The sequence below is a fragment of the Centroberyx gerrardi genome, chromosome 14, assembly GCF_048128805.1.
Source record: "Centroberyx gerrardi isolate f3 chromosome 14, fCenGer3.hap1.cur.20231027, whole genome shotgun sequence".
Taxonomy (NCBI): Eukaryota; Metazoa; Chordata; class Actinopteri; order Beryciformes; family Berycidae; genus Centroberyx; species Centroberyx gerrardi.
In genome coordinates this window covers 26,323,844-26,342,539 of record NC_136010.1, presented here as the reverse complement: position 1 = coordinate 26,342,539, position 18,696 = coordinate 26,323,844, and the positions used below count along the sequence as shown (strand labels likewise).

Below are 18,696 nucleotides of genomic sequence, written 5' to 3'. Positions count from 1 at the left end.
CAGTTAGTGTTTCCTACATTTCCCAGAATGCCATTCAACAGCCCCCAGAGAAGGGGTTAAACAAGTGATTTAGGGTGGATTTTTCCTTTAAATGTCAATAGAATCACATTGAAATGACTCCTGTATGCAACCCTGAGCCACTGGTATTAACTTTACTGTGCTGCTGCTAAAACACACATTTTAAAACTTCACTGTATGTGCAATGTCTTTCACATTAACGCCACTCATTCATCCGAGGCACACACGCACTCAAACCTGTAGATTTAATTTATTAAGGTGAACAATTTCTATGTTACACATCCTTCATGTACATCATAAATCAAACAGGGAAAAGAAAATATAGTGTTACCATAAACCTCTTATTATTAAAACCTTGCTTTTTTTGTTTTTTTTTACAAAAGACAATTAATTTGTTATTGACACCATTTACAACTTGTTTTCATATACAGGAGAGTGAGAGCGGTTTAGTTGTACAAGGATGATTCTGGAGACCCCAAAAAAAAAAGCGGAGATTTTTATTTTTGCGATGCGACATAAATTATGATATTTACATGTTTCCGTATCTACTTTGTCCCTGGGGTTTTAATTCATGATCTACTCAGAACACCATGATTAAAAACACTTTCTGCTCTTACAGGCCTGCTTCATGGGTGACAGTTTGACGCAATTTGAACCAATGGTGTATATTTTTGTCATGATACCTTCCTTATAACCGAGTTTGTCTTAGTAGTTACTCCCCATCTCCGCTGAAGGCAACATCACCCATCTTGATATCCTCAAAAAGTTGCCCATGCATCATCACTTTTAGTCTTGCAGCTTTTAGATTCCCCAAAAGAACCTGCCAAAAACCTCTTGGGCCCGTTAGTTACTTCTCCACAGCAGGGCCAAGAGGGACTTTACCAGGGCCAACTTTTAACACCGGGTCAAAACTATTAATCTAACCGTACAGCCCAACTGGTCAGTTATCTCTAAGTTGCAAAAAGAAACACCGAATGCCTGGTGGGGAAGCGGAGAGAGACGTATACGGAGTAAGGCCTGGCGAGTTGTGGTTATCCCTGGAGTGGAAATCAGGCTCCCTGAAGCCAAAGGACAAAGACCATTTCAACAGTGCATATGGAAACCCAGACCTTAGACTTGCTAACAGGAAGAAATCCTACAGAGCCGCGGTTTCTCAGACCCACAACACCTGAATCCTGCTTTCATTGTGCAGCGCAGTAATTCATTTCCTTCCCCATGCAGTTGTCAGAAATTGGATGAAGTGTTACACCGATCGTTCATGCTAGGAAGAAACTAGTTCACTAATTCACAAGGGCGCTTCCAAGCAAACCACCAAATGAAGAGATTTCCACCAGAAGACTGAGATTAACCGTCTTCTTCAACTCTGGTATATTAGTGTTGGTCAGACATAGTGTAATATCAACCGAACTTATACCAAGCCAATGTTAAGCAGTGTATGAGGAGTGTATCTGCACACTCGAAGTGGGATTTCATATTGGTAGAGCATTTACTTCTTTTTTAGTGCACACACATCTGTTAATTGACAGAAAAAGCTGTTGGAGGTTGACTGCTGATTTTATATGAAGTTGCGAGTGCTGGAAAGTAAAAAATCTTCTACCAAGATGAAATATTCCTTTATATGTTCAAGTTAAATACTGGCATAGACTACACCGCATTTTTGACAGATTTATAAATTACTCTTTCCTATTGATTTTGTGTTTTGGTTTAGGACAGATGCACTTTAAGTCAAGATTTTCCTTGAATATCAAATATTCAGGAGTAGAACCGTGGACAGAGCTCTGACTCACCTTAAAATGCTACATATACAGAGCTACATGTAGTTTCTTTTAGACCTCTGCAAAATCTGCATCCAAAATGCCATTAAAGATTTCACCTAAACTGAGAAGAAAGCCTTTGATTTGGTTCGACTTGCATTTGGTGTTTTTCCACTTGTGTTTCGAGGTGTTTAAAGTGTTGACACGTTAGATCGAGTGCACCTTGAGTATTTCAAACATGGAACACTTTTCACACATTTCAAAAAATACTTTGTTTCATCCCTGATGGATTTCTCACGCACGACGGATGAGAAGCAAGGTGCAGAACGTCTCTGAAGCTGATATTACGTATACAAACATATTTCACTCTCCCAGAATACTCCAAGCCAAGATGGCCCATCTTGTAACAACGCGTTAAGACCGGCCCTATAAAACTAGGGCCAATTTAAGTCCCATCCATGTCTTCTGACTTTTTCACCGTTATAAATAACCGGGGTTGCAAGCACCCCTCACAATCATTAAGCGATTCACAGATCAAATACTATGGAGCCAAGAGCACTAGACTCTCTCTCTCTCTCTTTATATATATCTATATATATATGGGTATATCTCCTTAATATCTGAAGCACCAAGATTGTCTGTTGTCATTTAAGTGTCGTCTATAAACTGCAGAAACAACTGGGAACACTCCATTTCATAAAACAGATCCACTCAGTGAAAGCTATCATCCCTTATTAAATCCACTTTAGTCATAAGCAGAGATGCAGATGAAGGAGCGAGAGAGAGATTTAAGCATTTTAAGCTCGGAGACAACTGCGATGTGGATTGTGCAAAAAGGGGCTGCGACTCACTCTAATGCAAACAACAAAAACAATCTTAATGTGACAAAAAAAGAAAAAAAAGATGGTGAAACTTATCTCTGCTCTGAAACAAGTGCACCCTTCTCAATCTTGCCATAAAATGTTACACTTTGTCATTTACCTGATGGAGGACATTTGGGGATGGAACCTGTGGCCCTCTGGTTATGAGATGCTGAGTCTAACCGCTAGGCCACCCTGCTGCCCTGCTTATATGATCAGATGTGTGGCTCTGGATATAAAAAAAAATAAAAAAAAATCCATCATTTCCTCAGAAGGAAAGCTTTGGGACACAGACGTCGAGCTAAGGATGATGGAAGGGGGGGGGGGGAAGAAAAATCCCGCTGTCCCGTTCAACAGAAGTCTCGGAGGGCGGGTTTTCCAGGTTCCCATGCATAACGTGGAGCACATTCTGAGAGACAGGAGCAGCATCCTGTGGTTTGGTTTTGGTTAAAAAAAACGAAAAAAAAAACTCAATATGAGCAAGGGTACGCAGGGGGAGATGCCGGTTCCCAAATCCCAGCTCCTTTTCAAACAACATGCAGGCAGCAGTCGTGCACACACACACACACGCATACATGAACGATACAGGTGTATGCATGCATGAGCACACGCACACACACGCACACAGACACACGCCTATTTTGAAGAGGCTCCCTGATTTGAACACTGGTCTTTATTCCTTTAGACTCTTTTTCTCTTCGTCTGGTTTCTCTCACTCCTGCCCGAAGCCTTCCGTCTCCTCGATGGCGAACATCAGCTTCTCCTTCAGCTGCTCGTAGCTCTTGTAGGGAGGCAGGTCCAGTCTGTTGAAGCTGGCGAGGGAAACAGTACATTTCAACTGGCAATAGTATTCAGTTAAGTGAATTAGTGCGCGATCACACCTACAGTTTGTTTTCTTTGGTCTGATTAACACTGGAAAGGTTTACTGTATTGGACTCAGTAGGATTTGTTACTAATTTTATAGTCATTTACTGCACACCTAGTGATGTAGGGGAAGTTGTTCTCTCTCAATTAGATAGGAGTCAAGTGTGGCAGCCTTATGCAATCTTCTTCCATCCTTGCTTTGAAATGTCCCAAAACGGCACAATCTGTGAGTGAACTACTCAAATATTGTTAAATTAGTGTAAATGTGATCATCTTTGCAGTTTAGTAAGTAAATTAGTTATAGCTGTTCTCTTGCTGCACCACAATGTTGCTTTGCTGTGTAGGCACATGGTTCACACCATAGACCTTTCTAATATTATTTACAAGTTTAAATACATATATTTTCGTAATGTTTACCATAGCTAAGTTGTACTTACTGTAAACTCCTGCATTTGCCTCTGTGTAGGAAGCTGTATACTTACACCCATACATGCTTGCTTATGATAGTTTATGTGCAGTAGTTTATCTGACATCATCTATAGCAGCAGTAGTATGCTGTATCATTACAATTGATATTCTGTGATTGTGGTGCATCACTTATTTGATACTGATTGTGTTTTTTGTCTCTTACTTCCTGTACAGTTTTACACTTTTCTTTGATTAAATCCTGCCAATCACAACATGATGCCTGTTCCTTGGAGGTTGGTCAAAGGAGTGTTTAAGCTAGCTGTATAGCTGAAAATACAATGATCTCATCAACATTTTCACAAGGGCAGCACATTTACTGTGTTGCATCTTTGTATTTGGTTCCTTTAGGTTCACACTACCCAATGATAAGTGAACCAGGACTTGTAAACAAAAGTCACATGACTATCTATGCATGATGGTTTTGTCTGTGCTCTTCTTCTCTGGTGTTCATACCAGTTAAGAATACATGAAGAAATAGCTGTATATGAGCATCAGTCCAGACTTCATTTTGTTATGCTAGGCTTGCCAAGCATGAGGATCTGTCTCCTTCCACCCATAATACCTTGCGTTTTTGGGTTGTTTCCTATAGTTGGTTGGCATTACGTTGTTACATCTATTGAACCGCACCTCAGCTGTCTTGGAAGAGGACTGAGAACTGCATTTTCAGTCTCTGTGTCGTTATTTGGTGCCACCAGATTTTGAACTGCATTGTTCTCACCTGGCCAAAAGAACTGAAGGAGAAAATGCTCTAGAGTTTCAATAAACCATTTCAAACATGCTTGGTGTGAACGCGCTCATACATATGAACATTTGGTGATTTTATAGTCTAAGGTGTAGAAATAGATTGTGGTCCTGTAGCTCAGTGAGTTGAGCAAGGCACTAACACTGTCAGGGTTAGGAGTTTGATTCTCACTGGGGGCACCCATGGTACTGTAAGACGTTTTTGATAAAAGCTTATTATTCCCAAAATAGTTTTTACTTTATATACACTCACCATGTGTGACTCCTTGGAAGCCAGTTCTCTTTGCCCACCTTCTCAATACAGAACTTCTGGGGACCGTTGCTCCCTGCAAAGTCAAGCAGTGGTCAGTAGGAGCTAGAATCATCTAGGTTAAACCAATACACTATTATAACTGTTACAGTAGTGGGAAACTGGATTGGATAGAGGCAGAAAAAGAGATAGACCTCATTTACAGCTGGTGCTACAACCCCAGCTCAAATTAAAGAAAATTGTACAGGTGCAAAGCCACATTTACAAGTTTAAATACTGATTTTCCTAAACCACCTATAGAGGTAGTTTGGAAAAACAGATTCATATCTTTCTTGAGTGTATTTATAATACAATGTATTTGTTTAGCACTTTTCAGTACTGATTTAGAAAGTGTTTTATGGACAATGAAAAAAAAACAACTTGAAATGACAGACATTAATAAAGGAAAGGGTTACAGAAGTGTAAAACAGGTAAATACAACGGAAGGAAAATAGCTAATAAACTCTGAATTTTGAACGTGGCTTGGTGCGTTATCTGGACACTAGTCTAGATGCATGTTCTATCTGCATGGGGATTTTAATGCCAGGTTCAAATAGGTCTGTTGTGTTGCTGTTATATTACCCATGAGGTCGGCGAAGCCTCCCACAGGTAGTCGACAGGTACCGGTGACAAACTGCAGCAGCCTCATCCTCTTCTCGTTGTCCACCTCCTTTATCAGCTGCAGGACAGAGCAATGCGCTATTTAAAACACTTAAACATCCCCAGAAAGAAAACTTATCAAAAATGTAATGATACTCAAGAACCAAAAGCCTTTATCAGAAACATAGCATTGTTGTACTAATACCATGTAATGAGTACTAACTATCTTAATGTGTTCATGTGAAGACACAAAGCGCTGTGTCTTTTCCAATGGTAACAATATGTGTGAATCATTTTGAGGTCAGGTAAATTGGAAACAACCTTCAGCAGGGACAGAGATTGGCAAATATGACCAAGAGATGGAAAAATACTGTTCATCATCATTATTGGCAAATTGTCCAATTAGCACAGTGCCTCAAAATTGTTGCTCAAGTATCATGGTCCTTAATGGTTGTGATATAGTAAGTAATTTCTGGGCATTGAAGATGGACAACGCTCCCAGGAGCAACAACCAAGTGAACCACAGGGTCAGAAATCTATTAAAATGTAAGTAACAAGAAGTTCCTAGGCTCTGTTGCACATCACAGTTGGGAAAAATGTTGCCGAGCAGCACTACTTAATAATACAAGGAAGAAAAACTATAAATATATATATACTCGCTATGAACATCCATGACCCAATAACTATTCGTTTCATTCATTGCCTGGTTAAGCGATTAATTTCTGTTAATCATTTTCCCCAACAAAAGAATCAAATTAATTATGTTTCCCCTTTCTCCAATGTCTCCCTACATCACTGCCATTGATGCACCTACCTGCCAGAACCAGGTGATCTGTTTGCTGCTGCGAGCGTAGTGTCTGTAGATGGTGTTTCTCTGCCAGTCTGCCAGGTCAATCTCCTGCATGCCGCACAGCATCACCTATAACAGCACACAAGTCTCATTTTAATGCCCAATATTCACAATGCTTCACGCTCAAAAGGTTAGTTTGTTCAAAGAGCAGTTTATATCTAGAAAAAGCTGTTCTAATGAAATCAGCAAAGTCCTAATAAGTACCTATAATAGCTTCTGATAAATTGTTCAAGATGTTACGGAGATAAATGTATTCCCTGCAACCTGCTCAGGCCTGTGCATGAAGTCAAGTGCATGACGTCCACATTCCATTCTGACACCAATTTAAATGTGCAATCCTTGACGTCACACAGGTGTGTTTCATGTGTCCCATAACACCTCACATCCGAGTCGAACCAAATTGGAAATGCAACCAGTTCCCTGTTCATCCATACCTCCAGCTCTTTCGCGTCAAAATACTGCAGGTACTGCTGAGGGAGGACCTCGTTGAAGCCTTCGAAGAACGCCTGCGTCTGCTCCTCCACGCCTCTGGACAGCCTCCACTCTGCTACTAGCCTGCAGGGGGAGACAGAGGCAGTCACACACACACACACACACACTAGTTACATTAGTTGGTGTATTAGCATACTGCCAAGTGCATTTCTTTGTTTTGGTCTTCAGACAGCATGAAATATGACCAACATTAGCTGAATAATCACAACTTTCCAATTGTGGAAACACTATTAATTTTTCCTATGGATGTTTTTCTCAGATGTAGCCATGTTCTACATCCAGGAGGCCCGTTTATTTGCTTCAACCGAGGCGATGGAGACGCACCTAATTCACATTTTTCTTTCTGGAAACATACTGTAGCTGGTGAAACCCACCTGATGTACTCCTCCTTGTTCTCCTCGGTGACCAGGATGTCTCCTCCTCCAGATTTCAGCTCGTGGGTGGTGATTTCCCCCAGGATCTCCTTGTCGACCGAGAAGAACATCTCCAGTCCACACTCCTCGATGTTGTTATCCCTGCAGAGCAACACGGACGATTAAAACTGAATTACTACAACAGCAAGCATATCAGAGTCTAACTGCCTTGCTTTTTTTTTTGATGCGGAGGAGTGTGAGCTCCTATTATGTCATACATTCATATTAATAGCATATATTCACAAAAAATAAATGGCAGACAGAGGAGAGAGGCAGGCAGACATACAGGGTGTAATGTAGCAGCAACCAAACACTGGGAACCATGATGTTTTTTTGTTGGTGCCCTACTTATAATTCCTACAAAGGGATCAGGCTATGGTCAGAGACGTCATTAGTTAAATCCATCCCTTGACGCTAGTGGCAATTTCCATTCAAAAGTACTCATTATCGTAGCTTTTGCTGTTTATAGGAAAAGAAAAACATCATCTAGCAAACTGGTATAAACTAGGCAGGGTGTCTGCAAGTTTCATCGATTTTCTAAATGTAAACCTAATAATGTGGCTGTATTTATTTGGATTGAACTTTACAGTAGGATGCCACCCTCCTCAAATTGCCTTGTACATGGCTGTGCATACTGACTTGATCCAGATGAGGGAGTTGTAGAACTCGGGGTCTATTGACTCCAGGTCTTTGAGGGCCCACGGCTTGTTCAGGATGCGCTTGTAGAACGGCAGGGAGAAACCGGTGTCGATGAACTTGCCGTGGAAAAGGGCCTGAGGGACAGAAGCGCACACCGCTAAATTAGAAACATTCTAATGATTTTGACATGCAGGAGCTGTAGCGCAGGATATTGAGTGGCGCTAGGAAGTAGTGAACAGGGAATAGGACTTGAGACTAAACACTGTACATCGCCCATGCTTTATTTCTGCCTCCACTCTTTATCTCGTCTCAAATTAAAGTGAAAATACATCAAAGGATGAAGAAATTCCAGCTCACTCGAGTTCTTGTGCCAACTGTTGCACAGATAAATCTTCTCAGTTCACTAGAAAACCTTGAAGCACACTGATAACGCTCTTTTTAGCCTTACTAACAAAAAATCAACATAAGCCAAAATGACTGACCATGGCGATGAAGCGGCCTATGAACTTGAAGTACTTGAGGTGGTCGGGGTTGATGTAGGACGCAGGGTTGATCTGGAGACAGTAGTTATCTTTGCCGGCGTATTCAAACAGGCAGTACATGGGGTTCAAAACCTCGTGGGACAACAGGAAGAACCACTCCCTGGAGGAGAGGACAGAGCAGCCATTAGTAAACAATAGCGAGGAAGTAAATGGGTTTTTAATAGCACTGTCAGTTCCACTGAGTGTAGATGTGCATATACAGGATGGATATGATATTAGAGACCCTGTAAATATATTAGAGAAGATGATGTCTGTGTATAGACAAAATTCAAGAGCAATGGACATGGAAGCGGAACAGGGAACAGGGAAATAAACAGAACAGGGAAATAAACAATACAATTGAAAGTCAGTTTCACAAAATATTGAAAGGTGATTTCTGCTGCAGAGGGGATGGTAAGCACAAGCATTCTCAATAAAGATAGAATAATGTAATTAAGTAGCAATCTTTCTTCAACTATATTTACATGCTCAAAAACATGCACAATCACTTGCAAAAATCATAGGCAAAGTCATATTGTCAAAATAAGACCTCAGTAGATTTAATCAAGGACACAAGTGCTTACAATCAACATAAAATTCATGTACTTCAGAAGCCATGTTTCCATCACTATTTGAGTATTGGAAGAGCACATAAAATATAGGGTAAGTCATTTTGTAACTTGCCTGGCGACGCCGCCGTAGTCGAGGCCTTCTTCTCCAGGGAAGATGATCCATAGTCTCCTGCGCAGATCCTGGGCGTTGAAGCTCATGATCTAAAGTAGAGAGGTAGAATATGGATATGTTTGGTCAGTGTGTCATAAAAGCATACCTCTATGAACTGGGGATATTCAAGTAAAGTGTCCAGCAGGGTTGTGGGTAGATGATTGCTTTGTTAATTGGATGCAAGAGCCCCAAACACACCGCTCCACCTTATAACAGTTGGAGCATCCCCCAATCACAATTCCCACAACCCTAACCCAGTAGCCATGACTGCAGTCTTGTTCTTAGTCATTTTCAATAGAAACCACTATCTACACACTAATGAGTCTTTCTTTAGAGGTCTTTAGTCTTGCATATTACCTGAGTGTATTAGCTCTGTGGCTGCCATGGCACCATAATGTGCTTGTTTACTTTACTCCCTGTCTTAATGCTGTGCAAGTTTCAGAAAGCCAAATTTAAGACTTTTTAAGAGCTTATCAATGCTACCTCGAACTGAATTTAAGACCAATTTAAAAAACAAAGGAACAAAGCTGGCAAACAAAGCAATTTCTGATTAAATACAGCTAATGAAAGTTGTGAAACTATAAATGAAGAGGATAAAGGCCAATGTCCACCAGACGCGTTTTTGATCCGTTTCTTTATTTATTGCGCCAAAACCTGCGCCTGAACGCAGCAGAGCCAGAATGCACACAAGTCGGGGGCAGTGGACATTGGCCTTTAGAAAAGGGACACCAGGTAATTAATTGGTAAAGGACATTCAGTCCAGTAGTGTTTAGTAAAGCAGATAGGATGCAGACTGCACTAGTAACATGGTTCTGTATTAAGCTAAGAGTGGACATGCAACGCAAAGAAACCTGTCATTGCATAGTGAAAAAATAAGACCTCTAATAACTGAATTTAAGACATGTAAATACTTTTAAAGGCCTTAAATCCTTCCCACCAGGACCTCTGTGTGAAGGTGACCTGGTACAGGTCAACTTACCTGCTGGAAGGAATCCTCAAACAGGGTTTTTCTGGTGACGGTGATCTTGATGTGCTGAGGCATCGACAGTTGCTGGAGAAAAGGGAAAATGTCAGATGTGGTTTAGCGGTGATGTGTGCTTTCAGCCGTGACATGAAAACACCATAATGGATTCTTTTCTATAGGAATTGAAACTAGAGGTTGTCACAGTGGCAATACACATGAAAGTGACATGTCATTGATATAATATGGCGTGAATCCGAAAAGAGAACTGCGCTCGTTTTGTGAAAATATGGCGCCAAGGTATCAAATTCATAGGTTCAAATTTCAGAGGAATATAACTTTAACTTCATTAATTAGATACTGCTCAATAAAGAACAGACAAGATTTGTGGAAAATGATTTTCTCAAGTGGTGTAGACCATGAAAGGTTTCACTCCTGAATGACGGACCTGAATTTGCCTCTATAAGATTTTGTCTCTATAACATTTAAAGCCCTTAAGCCCCTAATTTATAGCAGGGTGAAGTAGTTCACTGATGCTGATCTGCTGATCGGGGTTTATCTAATTTCCTAGTGATTAATACAGTTAGGAAAGAAGGCAGGAAGCTGATTTGTAGTCCGCACTCGAGGACTTTACCCCTGAATGACTAACCAGTCACCCAGTCATTGTGATATGACACCCACCTGGCACCAGAATCTGAAGTACTGCACTTTGGCTTTGAAGTCTCGAACGTATGTGATCTGCGGTCCGTTTTCACTGCGAGTGGAGGGAGGAACGGAGGGAGGAAGGTGGGGAGAGAGAGACATAGAAACAGACAGAGACCCATTATTAAACTCTCTACTGAGAAATAAAGTTTGCTTAGAAAAAAACACCATGTTGAGACAGGTCAGATAGACAGGTGCAGTCAAAAAATAAACTTACTCCAATTTGAAAGACACAAAACCACCCAAGCTTAAAGTTAAAAAAGAAATCTATTGAAGCACATCTTATCCTATAGGTTCAGTTTTGACCCAATGGTGGTACAACTGGAAAACAATAAGTTGTATTCTTGTACAATATGTGCTATCTCTCTCCTCCTCTTTGCATGGGCATAAATGCCTCAAGGTTACTAGGCCAGTAAGACTGTTCTGTTTGTCGCATTCCTATCCCAGTTCACCTAACTGGTTTTTCTACCATTGGAACCAGAGGGAAGAAAGGTCATAATTATTCTCAAGTCACGTTATGTTCACAAGTCATTACCATGAGTCAACGTAGGTGTTGTATCAGTGAGAAAGACAGAAGGAGAGTATAAGAGACTGCAAAAAGCATTAGTCATATCTGGATAAGGGAGTTCTAAAAATAGAGAGAAGATAGTTTCAGAAACATTGACTCATATCACTAAAAATCTGCTGTAAATTTAATGAGATTACCTAGGCTTTCCATTTAATCTGCTGTCTGGTAAACTCACTTTTCAGCCCGTACTCCGTTTTGGAACAAAAACACCCCACACATTGGAAAGACGCTCCCTATCTTCCCCCACCTACTGGCATGTTCAACTGGACGGTGCTACGAGTGAGCGACTGGCGTTTTTTTACTGGATCTCTGCTCTAATTAGCTAGTTTACTGGACTCTGTTGTGAAAACGGGACTTGTTTGTATCAATTACAGGCCACCGTACCTCAAGAGGATGATGGGTAGATAAATTATAATAGATTACTTAATGCTCCTTTAAGAAACAAGGTAAGAGGTTTCACCCTCCAGTGGTTCGTAACAGTATCAAAGCTGGTGAGAGGGTAGAAAGCGTTACAATGGAGGACGTACAGTGATGATTTCCCAGTGCGGGGGTCGATGTAGGTAGTGGTTCTCCTGTTGTGGTCTACGAAGTAGGGAATACCGTCTACTGTGAACCTCATCTCCCAGCCCTCTGGCAGCGGCTTGTCGTTCAACAGCCTGATCAGAGGAGAGAGTTATTAGGATACAGCAAACAAAAATAGGTTATAAATAAGTATGGAGCAAAGGGACCAACAACTGCAAAACTAGAACCTATTACGTAAAAATACATGAATGAAAAAATAGCCCTGATGGTTTAGTCATTTGGAGGTTATACAGCTGACACTTAAAACATCATGCTTAACATGTTAAACATCCATCTTCCCCAGGTCCCTATCATTCTCACACACACACACACACACACTAACCCCTGTGTCCGCGGGTCCTCCCACTGTGTTGTCCGCGTAGGATGATGTACAAAGTAAACTCTGCCGTTGGTGTCTGTTCTCTTCTCTGAATACACAGAAGAACAATCAATCAAGCAATCAACCAATCACGCCATCAGTCAATCAATACACTTTATTTGAATTTCACTCATAAAAAAAGATACTTTTCAGGATGCTTTCTAGTCAAATTTAAAAGAAAATTAAGACTTCTTTTAATTCCAGTTAAAATTTAATTCTAGACCGGTTTTGCAACTGAAATAAACATGAAAATGGCAACAACTGTGGGCCTATCAGAGCAAAGATCTGAGTGACTGTGCTGATTTCTTACTAGAAACCAGCACACCAAGGAGCATTTTTAAGACTTCTAAAACTGAATGTGAGACTTCAATGCTATATTTACCTGTATCTTTCAAGGAATATGATATTCATCACCAGTTTGTTAACTTAATTACTAATTTGTATACTTATTATTACAGATTTAAATTGACAGATGTCAAAGATCTTACCCCATCCATGTGGCAGGGGCCCCAGAGGATCGAACTCCTTATTCTGGGTGGCTGGGACCTGGTCTTGTAACTGCACAGCAGACAATCAGAATCACTTCAGTACATTAAAGGACAAGAGTTTGTCTTTGTGACTTGAGACAGAGACTAAACAGAGTTTAGTTTCCTAGGACATATTGACACACATGCTACACGGACAGCAAGACCCCCCCCCCAGTGAGGAGTCAAACATAAAGATAAATATGCTATTTAACCAAAGCAATGCCTTTCAGCCTGTTGGTGGTTTGACCATCAGTATTATTGGTCCAAACCACTGATTAGAATCAAACTATCTATTTTTAGCGGAGATATTATCATCTTTGCCCTAATAAAGCATGTTTTAAAGTGGCAATAAGTGAGATTTTTACTGGCACATAGCATAAAATTACCATAATATTGTATATTGTTGATAGGGCTTTTGATCAATACCAACGAGTATGTTTACATGCACACTAATAATTTGATCTTAACCTGATTAAGACAGTAATCGGACTACTGAAACTGTCATGTAAATGCCTTTATCTGAATGGGACTAAGGTGATAATCAGAGAACAGAACCTGGTTAACACACCTAGACACACCTCCAATTACTGGGGCATGTAAACGCCTTAGTCAGATTTCTTTTGGTTTTTTTCAAACTGCGTCTGTCAGGTCACCAGATGCAGTAACCTAGATGTTGTATTTGCAAAGTAAACAACATGGCTCAGTGCAGTGGAGTGATGAACGGTAGACCCATTATTAAAATAATCCATGTAACCGGGTTACTACAGAAATTGTGTCACTTCGGACCATGTAAACATTGTAATTGCAATATTGCCTTAAACTTGCTCCCAGTGAGCGGGGTATTGGTGTGCATGTAAACATACTCAATGACGCAACAATTACTTGGCCAGCTGCTGATATCTTGTCACACAAAGGTAAACCTTGATCGGTTAAAGCTTATTTGCTAAAAACAGTCAGCGTATTCCTTTATAAGCTTCTACAATAAGTTCATAACTTCATCACTATATAGTAACAACAGTATAGCATTACAAAGAGGAACTCTCACCCCGAATATGAACCTCTGGTTGAACTGATGCATGGCGCCCTGCAGCTGGCTGCGCTGGTGCTGCCACTGCTCGTAGTTACGCACCGTCTCCATGGTGGGGCGCTGCCACGTGGTGGTGCGCGTGATGTGGTCCACAAAGTAGACCCGGCCCATCGGGTCGACACGACGCTCCCAGCTGGAGAAAGAGAAAGAGAAAGAGAAAGAGAAAGAGAAAGAGATGAAAGGTTGATTAGTTAGTATAACTAATTGGCCTCAATATCATTATATACTTTGTCCAAAAAACTGAAGATACCCCGTGCACAGCAGTGCTTCTCTCCTGGGTGCCAGCTGGTGCAGGGTAAACCACAGTAAACCAAAAAATCAATATTCCAGCGCACACCAGGATATTAGGATTGACACTATTTTATTAACAAATTACATTAAAAACAAAAAGGAGCGAACTACGCGACTGAAGCAACATGCGAAACGCGTAGTTCGCTCCTTTTTGTTTTTAATGTAATTTGTTAATAAAATAGTGTCAATCCTAATATCCTGGTGTGCGCTGGAATATTGATTTTTTTGGTTTACTATCATTATATACTGTTTTCAAACCCATTAATTTATTACCTCAATATGGTTTTAATGTATAAACTGTTGCTTGTTGGTTCTTGAAAATCTACATTTTGTATACTGCTTTGGCAATATTGTTTCACAGCCAGACAGCCATGACAGACAGAAAAAGGACAGAGCAAGCGAGTTAATAATAAGAGAAGGAGTCAGAAATGTGTTGCCATGGTAGGCACGGTCCATGGGATCCACATGACACTACCAGCTCAAACAGAGAGTGGGACAGACACAGCTTGGATAAATACAACGCTCACAGCTCAAGACCGAAGTGAGCTGGTGCTGTGGTCGATGAAGGAGGCAGAGGATCTAACTGCATACTGCTCCCAGCTAATTATAAACGAGACAGACCAGCCAATAATGAAAGAAAAACAGGGGTGTTAGAGATGTGACTCATGAAGTAGACATGTGCCTTACGTCACGAAGCCTGTTCAACATAATCAGGGTATCTCTGTGATAGCTCACTTCACAGAACCTAACACTGGTAATCCCCGCTAACTGGTCTCACAAAAGGTGGTTACCACTGGCTCTGTCAACCTGGGATTTTTCACGTGAAAAGGGGCGGGGTTTGTAACAAATAGCCAATCACAAGCAACGTGGACATATTAGGATAAAATGAAATGATTGATCTCTGTGGGGAAATAAGGTCATTGCAGTGGCAAAAGTAACATGATTCAGCAGGGAAAAGGAAATAGAACATATGCACACAACTGGAACATAAAAATAAGCAATAAAAAACAGTACAAAATAATAAAACAATAAAAGACTACAAATAGTTCTGTGGTTATGTAAACTATGCTACTGACAATGTCAGCACATTTAGTAGACTGTAAAAGTGTGTATGGGAAAAATTGATGACTAACATTTATGTTCTGTCAAGAAGAACAAACTGTTATACTGAATAAACATGAGCAATACAAAAACATTGTTAACAGTGAAAAGTAATGCTGCTGCCAAGGGCTGCTGGAGGAAAACTGCAGATAGTGAAACACATAAATAAATAGGCTTATCGCTGCCTTGTCATTAAGACACAATGTCATACTTTTCATTGATACAATATTGTGTAATCATGTTGAGGCTGTAAAAAGATTTTCTATTCACAAAGTCGATCTCATGTTCCCCAGGGCGGCAGTGATGGAATATGTGTTCAATCTACTGCATCAATCAGTCTCGACAATCCTATTAAATAATTGCAGCACTTCATATGTAACAGTAAATTTCATTCATTATTGATAACTACAGTCAACTAATGTAAGCTACATGCTATTTGATAGAAGCACTCTTTTATAGACAGAGTGGGAAAATGACCTGAAAACGCTACAAACATTTATTATATCTCTGATATAATAAATCATCAGGGAAAGCAAAGTGGTTCTGCGGGTCTCTGCCCTTCTTACTATCTGTTAATTCAATAGTTTCCCCCTGTACAGTTCTTTTTTTTACTTCTTTCATTCATTTGAATACAATGTTTCTGTTCATATCTGTAAATAACGTTTTTGCAATAAATGCTATATTAATACATTCCACAGGATCCTCTAGGAGTGGTGATGACATTTTTCCAGAGTTGATTGGCTTTTTAAACATTTGGATCCGATAGCCTGAAGCTGCTCCAGACCAGATTAGGTGTGCTGTGTAAATTAGCATGGTGATTCAAAAGTGAACCACCTTCACGACATTGGAAACTCTAGGATAAACCTGAAGTTACCGCGGTAACCCCATAATCTAGCTTCATAGTATACCCCTATCGTCCTCTCAAGCATTACATCATTTTTCAGCCCAAATAAGGGATTCCGGATCCCACGCTCTTTCAGTCTAACTTGAAAATGAATAAGGGTTTAAAATAATTGCCTTTAACTACACCCAAGGCAAATATTGACCATTTTTGCTTTGCTTGCTGGTTGCTCTATTACACATTTCTATTTTTGTTGAGGTGAATTCTGATGGGATTTGAAGCTGCATAAGCTCAGTTTTACACAGTATTTTTATTTGTCTTGGCAACTCCAGGTCCTCTCACTTAGGAATTGAGTCATTCTATCATGAAAACATTATTATTCTCGGTTGTTTGGATGGCAGATATGATTTATTTAAGATTGTTAAGGGAGTTGTTGAATAAAGATGAGATGAGATGCTGGGTTTCCACAAAACTAGAGCAAGTCAGGTTGCATTGGCAGGTTAAGAAGAGATTGTGTGCAGGTGCAGATAGCTTACATTGCTAGTTAGAGAACACAGATAGGCAGAAATTCTGTTTATTGGTGGACACATGAATGTAGGGGTAGTGGAGAGCAGCTAATTAACAGTGCATATAAACAGCCTATCATGACTAAGACCTTAACAAGGATGTGAGTCAGGATCCAGGCTACTGTGCGCATGTAAACATAGCCGATGAGTTGCAGAGAGTGACATGATGTTAAACTGCTTTACTTGACCTGATAGTCGAGCGGCCCGGAATCATAGATGAAAGAAAAGAGAAACATCTGAGAAGAGAAAGACCGGAGTAGCAGGAAGAGCTTTTTACCCAGCAGGCAGTGGTTCGGGGCGTTCCCACGTCGTTCTCTTCTCCACGTGGTCGACAAAGTACAATCTGCCGTTCTGGTCCACCCTCTGTTCCCACCTAGACACAGCAACAACGATGACAACAACAAAAATCAGGACGTTAGGTAAAAAACAGTACGCCACTCCAGCCATTTAGCTTATTTATAGATCACAAAACAGCTATTAAGACATGAGTCATCCTACTACAAAAGCAGAAAACGTTCAGCGAAGGTCAGCGTGTCGTCGTGATGATGATAGTTCAGAAGGGGTATTTATAGAATTACAGTCTTAGAGAAAGAAACCATAGAAAGAGACAACAAAAGGGAAAGACAGAGACCGGGTGATGGTGACACAGTGGCAGTTAGAAAGGTGGTCACGACTGCAGGATGCATGCAAGATTCCCTAAGGGACTAAATCGCAGATATAATCAATGCTCAGAAGCATTTGGAGGACAGAACTGTTGTCTTTGTACAAATACAACTTCTGGTCAAACATGTAACATAGTATCCTTCCCTACAAACCATGATAAGGTCTGAAAACAATCAATTCTCTACCTTTACGTTTGTGTTATTTGTGCCTGCAGAAGTAGGTGCTGTGTGTTGTTTATACCTTTCCATGGATTTCAATGCAGGCTTGAGGCTAAACCTTAACTCAACACTTCATCCTTCTTGTTCCCTTCACATTTCCTAGTGTAGTTTGTGTGCACATAGACTATCAATCAATTTATGGAGTCAAGAATGAAAATGAAAAGGGAAACTGCTTCATCACTCAGCTTCACTACCAGCCAGGGTTAGGGATTAGGCTACTTGCTTCAGACACACGGCTTTGACTGCGCAAGGAAGATAATAAAGAAACAAGAACTTTAACTCAAAGGAATTTCCACTGGTGATCAATCCACACCGACGCTAAACCAATCCAGCAGAGTGTGCGAAGCCACCCTCACCACTTATAACTGGCAAAGTGAGCAATGTGTGCTGAGGCATGTCTTGCATAATTGTGTAATAGCTCAGAGTAAAAAAAAAAACACCTTCATTTCCCAACATGCACAATGTATCTAGTAATTAATTGGGTTGAGGTGAAAAATTTGGCATAAAGGAAGGAAATCGCATTTAGTGCAAAATAGAGGCCTTTTGTGTGAGGGCCATATACAGTAATTACAATAGTCTATGAGCTTCTTTTCAACCAATATAATACAATGATATTGCATATTGTTATTGTCATTAAAGGAAGCGCTGTACAGATTACAGGAACTGAACTAACCCAGGGGGCAGTGGTCCGGCGTTGACGGCGGGGACCCTTGGGGTGACGGCCGGGGTGACGGCTGGGGTGACGCTGCCGGCCGGCTGTCTGGTCGCTGCGGCTCCGGACCCGGAAGCTGGTGTGGAGCTCTGGTCCGGGCCCGTCGAGGGGCTGGAGTCCGGGGCCGCCGAGGCTCCGGAGGCCGGGGTTCGCACCGGCGTGTCGGAGCCCGAGTGACCGTCGCTGCCGTCAGCCGGTGCAGAGCCGTTGCTGGAGGACGCTGGGGAGAGGTGTTGGAGAGAGACTTGAGTGTTACTCCTAGATCCTGAGCACACGACAGAGATTAT

General features: G+C 41.0%; 1 protein-coding gene across 2 annotated transcripts in view; it reads right to left on the bottom strand.

Annotated features, from left to right (window-relative positions):
• Window positions 1-217: 217 nt before the first annotated feature.
• Window positions 218-18,696, bottom strand: part of itchb (itchy E3 ubiquitin protein ligase b) — a 31,898-nt gene continuing 13,419 nt past the window's right edge. Inside the window, exons 8-25 of one of the 2 annotated variants that reach the window (XR_013507148.1) lie at window positions 18,371-18,629; window positions 17,094-17,189; window positions 13,976-14,150; window positions 12,892-12,961; window positions 12,368-12,452; window positions 11,991-12,119; window positions 10,875-10,947; window positions 10,212-10,283; window positions 9,190-9,282; window positions 8,471-8,626; window positions 7,989-8,122; window positions 7,311-7,451; window positions 6,879-6,999; window positions 6,409-6,513; window positions 5,577-5,673; window positions 4,959-5,031; window positions 918-3,444; window positions 218-851 (exon numbers count right to left, since the gene is read on the bottom strand). Coding sequence is in view for 1 of the 2 variants with exons in the window: in XM_071911154.2 (XP_071767255.1) it covers window positions 3,345-3,444; window positions 4,959-5,031; window positions 5,577-5,673; window positions 6,409-6,513; window positions 6,879-6,999; window positions 7,311-7,451; window positions 7,989-8,122; window positions 8,471-8,626; window positions 9,190-9,282; window positions 10,212-10,283; window positions 10,875-10,947; window positions 11,991-12,119; window positions 12,368-12,452; window positions 12,892-12,961; window positions 13,976-14,150; window positions 17,094-17,189; window positions 18,371-18,629 (1,979 nt within the window). In the remaining variant the exon portion in view is untranslated. Of the gene's footprint in view, window positions 3,445-4,958; window positions 5,032-5,576; window positions 5,674-6,408; window positions 6,514-6,878; window positions 7,000-7,310; window positions 7,452-7,988; window positions 8,123-8,470; window positions 8,627-9,189; window positions 9,283-10,211; window positions 10,284-10,874; window positions 10,948-11,990; window positions 12,120-12,367; window positions 12,453-12,891; window positions 12,962-13,975; window positions 14,151-17,093; window positions 17,190-18,370; window positions 18,630-18,696 lie in introns of both variants that reach the window. The other variant, XM_071911154.2, reaches the window with a different exon arrangement.